The sequence below is a fragment of the Odontesthes bonariensis genome, chromosome 14, assembly GCF_027942865.1.
Source record: "Odontesthes bonariensis isolate fOdoBon6 chromosome 14, fOdoBon6.hap1, whole genome shotgun sequence".
Taxonomy (NCBI): domain Eukaryota; kingdom Metazoa; phylum Chordata; class Actinopteri; order Atheriniformes; family Atherinopsidae; genus Odontesthes; species Odontesthes bonariensis.
Genome location: NC_134519.1, coordinates 2,844,604 through 2,849,387, shown reverse-complemented (window position 1 = coordinate 2,849,387; position 4,784 = coordinate 2,844,604). Strand labels below are relative to the sequence as shown.

The 4,784-nt window shown below is 50.4% G+C and overlaps 1 protein-coding gene across 1 annotated transcript; it reads left to right on the top strand.

Moving 5' to 3' along the window:
- The first annotated feature begins 299 nt into the window (after positions 1-299).
- ptmab (prothymosin alpha b) lies at positions 300-4,309 on the top strand. Its single transcript, XM_075482619.1, has 5 exons — positions 300-478; positions 2,653-2,718; positions 3,193-3,277; positions 3,367-3,452; positions 3,544-4,309. Exons 1-5 carry the CDS (start codon positions 434-436, stop codon positions 3,586-3,588), a joined length of 327 nt encoding a protein of 108 aa, XP_075338734.1. The 5' UTR covers positions 300-433; the 3' UTR covers positions 3,589-4,309.
- Positions 4,310-4,784: the final 475 nt, after the last annotated feature.

Genomic DNA, 4,784 nt, shown 5'->3' with positions numbered 1-4,784 from the left:
CGCCGTCTGTTCGGCAGATTTTTGGTAAACTTAAAATGTTTTTGGGGGTTTTCACGGTGCTGCACGGGCGCCGCGGCTCCGGTTCTGGTCCCGGTTCTTGTGGGCTTTATAATCGGGTCGGATTATTGTTTTTAGCGGAGAGTTAGACGGTTTGCAGTGGCAGAACAGGAGGGGGGCGTGGCCTCCGGGTTTAGAAATTCTACCCCATTGTTCCACTCCGACGCGCGAAGAGAACACCTCTGTTGGGCCACAGCCAATCAGCGGCGGCCGTCCTCCCCGGAGGCCCCGCCCACAAGCCTATATTAAAGCCCCGGCCGTCAGCATCAGCGGCCACTGGCACAACATAATACTGATTGATCCGCGAGCAGAGCGAAGGGATTTACTTTATTCAACCTTTCATTTCAGCCGTCCTTTATTTTATTGACCTAAAACAATGGCAGACACAAAAGTTGACTCTGGCTCGGATATCTCTGCCAAGGTAAGCCGCCGCGCACCTTCCCTAAGCCGCCGCTAGAATTAAGCCTTTCCAGGCTGTAACCTAGATTAAAAAAAAAAAAAAAAAAAAAACAGCTTTCTGTCGTGGCTTCGCGCTCATTCGGGCTCCGCGGAGCCGGACGGGATAGCGCGACCCGCGGAGCCGGTGCTGCGGCCCCCGGAGCTCCGCACTTTGGTGCGTAATGAAGCGGGGGGTCCGCGCACCGCATCATGGAAAGGGGCTCCGCGTCTTATTGTCCGGAGAGTAACAGTCTGCGCGGGGTCTTTGTTTATACAGGCGGCTCGGTTCTCCGCGCTGAAGCGCGCACATCCCGTCAGAACCGGCGCACGGCGCTCGCACCAACACGCACTTTTCGGGCTTTTTCAGCTCGTTTTCTGGCGTCTCTTGTTGTTGTTGAATCGACGCGTCTGTTAAAACATTTTCTTTTGGAGTTCTTTGGGGAAATGTTCCGGAGGTAGAGCCCGTTTGGACTCTGAGGGCAACTCTTTAATGCGCTGCTGCTGGTGCTGTGGACGGGAGGCGCGGGGCTGAGCAGCGGGGCTGAGCAGCGGGCTGAACGGGCTTCTCCGGAGCTTCTCCGGGGCTCCGGACGGTTGTTGCTCCGTTTGAATGGAGCTCGGAGGGGGGGAGGCGCTGCGGAAACACGGATGTCAACTTTCAGTCCGCTTGTTGTTTTTATTGCTTGTTAGTGGCCCCGTGTTTGTAAAAAAAAAAAAAAAAAAAAAGGCACCTGCGGGGCCCCTCGCCGTCCGACCCGGTTTGTTTACCGACGTGGGGAGGTCGGCTGCCGCCGCCGCCGCAGCTCCGGTTACCGGAGAGGATCCAACGCGCAGCTCCACGCGCCTTCCGCTTTTTCCTCTTGTGTTTTTTTAGAGCACGTTTGCAGGGCGCGATAGTATCTCAGGGGGAAACTTTCTTTCTTTTTCTGTAATGCAACCCACTTCTGTGTGTGTGTGCGCGGATGCGCGCGGCCGGGCTGTGGAGGTGTGATGTGACGGGGCTGGTTTTCCCCTCTTTGTGGTGTGTAATGATTTCAGGGTTTCTTCCTTTATCTGTTGTGCTTCTTTATTTAAAAAAGGAAAATGTTAATTTGCGTGAAGCTGGACTTTGGATCAGATTTGGTAAAAGTTTAATCGGCTCCTCAGGGGGGGAGTCGTGTCTGCGCGGCGGGGAGGGAGGACCGGATCCAGCCTCCCGACCAGGAGCTGCCGCGGAGCTCAATAACTCAGATTATAACTAATGAATATATGGAGAAGGCGGAGAGGGGGGAGCTGGCGCCGTGTATTAGCTGTGGTGCTCCGGGGTGCATGTTCTGCTGCTCTTTCCGGCTTTGGAGCATTTTTACGCAGAAGCGGCGCGCTTTTACGCGCGGCGAGCGGAGCGGAACCGAACATGGATGCCTCCCGCCGGGCCGCCGCTGATGCTGCCGACCAGCTTCATGGAGTCTTAACCAGCCAGTTTACGTTTAGCAATTAATCAATAACGGTATATTTCCTGGATGTGCGGGGGGCGCGCGCGCGCGCAGCGGGGATAATGTGTTGTGAACGGACGATGTCGACAAAACGAGGAAACGGAGCGCTATTAATAGGCTCGGCGGGCGGTTTTCCGGTGGCACCGGGGAGCGGGGCTGCTTTTCTCGGTGTGTTTGGGGCTTTATTTTCGCTTTTCTCGGCTGCCATGTGTCGTTTTCTATTGTCCTTTCCTGCCTCTGTTACAACGAGCGTTCAGCAGCAGCGGCGTGCGTCGCGCTCGCTGCCTCCTCCCCCTCCTCCTCCCCCTTCATCACCATCACCCCCTCCTTCTGCTCCCTCTTGCTCCTGCGCCCTCCTGTGTTATTTTAAACGGAGCGGTGCATCCTGGGTATTGCAGTGCCTCACCCGGGCGTGTCTCGTGACATAAGGCTGCGATGGCAGCCCGCGAAGACTACAATACCCAGAATGCCCCAGGGGCCACATCAAAGTATCAGATTACAACACATTAGAGGGATGGAGTAGAGAGAGGGGGAGGATCTGCAGAGACGGTGTTTAAATAGGAAGGCTTCACTCTGAACAATGTGCAGCTGTAAGTAGGCCAGCGGGCAGAAGGGCAGGTAGCAGCCAGGAGGGGGGGCATTTTCTCTGCTGCCGTTTCTCAATGTTTGTTTTTATTTGCTGCAGGACCTGAAAGAGAAGAAGCTGGCGGAGGAGAAGGAGAACGGCAAAGATGCTGCCACCAACGGAAAGGTAACTGCTGACTCTTTGGTTAGGACAGTACGAGTCCTTTTGGTCCCCTGAGGTACAATCTATACTAATGTACCCCCTAGGGTTCATTATGAGACCTAAAGGTACCTATATGTACCTTTTTTGAGGGTCCAAAAGATACATAAAAGAGTACATATATGTACTCAAGTGGTAAAAGGTACATATATGTACCTTTTTTGAGGGTCCAAAAGGTACATAAAAGAGTACATATATGTAGTCAAGTGGCAAAAGGTACATGTATGTACTTTTTTTTCCTACATGCTGGGGTACAATAGACAGTCTGTGTTGGGCTACTTCAGTATAAGGGTACACGATTGGTCTCTGTAAGGTACAAACCACAAGGGTACAAAACTATACCTTCCGTGGGTACTGCCCCCTTGACGAGCCATCGTACCCCTAAAGGTACAACTCTTATTTTCTGAGAGTGAGGAAGCTGACCTTTCTGCCGTTTTCCAGGAGAACGAGGAGAACGGCGAGCCCGAGGTAGACGACGAGGAGGACGAAGAGGTGGACGAGGAGGACGAGGAAGATGACGGAGAAGGTAAGATCGGAGGATTTTTTTTTTCGATCCGGAGTTGTTCCAGCTCTCCCAAACTTTCAGACCCTTAACGCTCATCGTTTGCCCCGCAGGCGACGAGGAGGACGAGGAGGAGGACGACGACGAGATCGAGGGCGGCACAAAACGGGCAGCTGACGACGACGACGATGACGACGAGGTGAGGCGGCGCCCCGCTCGATTCGAGCCCGTTTGAGTTCGCCGAGCCGCTGACTGACTAACCGCTCGTCTTCTTCTTCTTCTTCTTTCAGGACGACGTCGAAACCAAGAAGCAGAAAACCGACGATGACGATTGATGCGTTCCCCCCGGCCCGTCCTGCTGAACCACTTCCTGATTCTTCACCTCTGACCGCTTTTATATACGTCACAGGTGGAGGGGCTGGAGGACTGATCTAAAGGAAAAAAAAAAGAATAATAATAAATAAAAAAAAATTCAACATGGTCATTAGCGAGTAGAGTTCAACCACCATCCACCACGTCCACCATCTCCCCCCAAAGCTGCAAAACAAATTTTCTAGAGGAACCCGCCACCACACCCACGCAGAAATCCGGCTTCTCTTCAACAACATCACCACGAAAAGGAGAATTTGTTTGTATTTTTATTTACATTTTATATTTTTGTACATATTGTTAGGAGAGGGGGGGGGGGGCAGTTTCTCTCTCGGCAGCGATCTCGTCAGACCAAATCGGTGCTTCTTCTGTAACAAAAGATTTTACTTGGTTGACCATGTTACAATATCTCAACAGATACTAGAAAAACATGTAAAAAAAAAAAGCTTAAAAAAGAAAAAAAAACTCTTAAAGCCGTTGAACTCAGAGCATTCCAGTAAATTTAATGTATGTACTTTAGCTGTACCATAACTAGTTTGTTTGTATGGGAGGGTAAGGCCAAAGAAAAGAGCCTCTTTTCTTTTTCCTTTTTTTGTTTTTGTCAGCGACTTTTTGTTTTATGACGGCCTGTTTTGATGTATGTGCGAAGTTTGTTGTTTGACAATAAACCGGACTTTTATTTTGTGAGTTGTACTTTACATTTCTGCTTGTTTTTGCTGCTCCTGCCGGCGGCCGACCGACAGATCGGGAGGAGATGAGCTCACGAGCGTCTCTGAAGGAGGTTTGAGGTCACTGAGCTGATGAGTCTGACATGAAACTTTAGTTTTAGCTTCTGATTCAGACTTCATTAAAGTTTAAATGGAAATCTGACGGGTTACAACGTACAGATGGGCTTCTGTAGGGCTTCAAACCTGATTTATCATTTAATAACTTCCTGGAACATTTGACTTTATTGGAGAGAAGTCAGAAATATTGGTGAGTAAAAAGTCTTGACTGGGTCCGTTTAATGCTTCCATAGATTTTTATTTGGATGAATAATACATGGATCATGATCCAAAGTTAATGTTCTGATGAAGGTTAAAAGTAAACAAGCGGCCATGTTTGACATGGTGTGATTTCATAACTAAGATCTGGGCATCATGACCGGTGACCATGTTGCATC

Bases quoted from the DNA above. Each gene is read 5' to 3' on its own strand.
- ptmab (XM_075482619.1), top strand. From the start codon at position 434: ATGGCAGACACAAAAGTTGACTCTGGCTCGGATATCTCTGCCAAG. The intron at 479-2,652 runs GTAAGCCGCCGC...TATTTGCTGCAG, and splicing joins GCTCGGATATCTCTGCCAAG to GACCTGAAAGAGAAGAAGCT. The intron at 3,278-3,366 runs GTAAGATCGGAG...TTTGCCCCGCAG, and splicing joins CGAGGAAGATGACGGAGAAG to GCGACGAGGAGGACGAGGAG.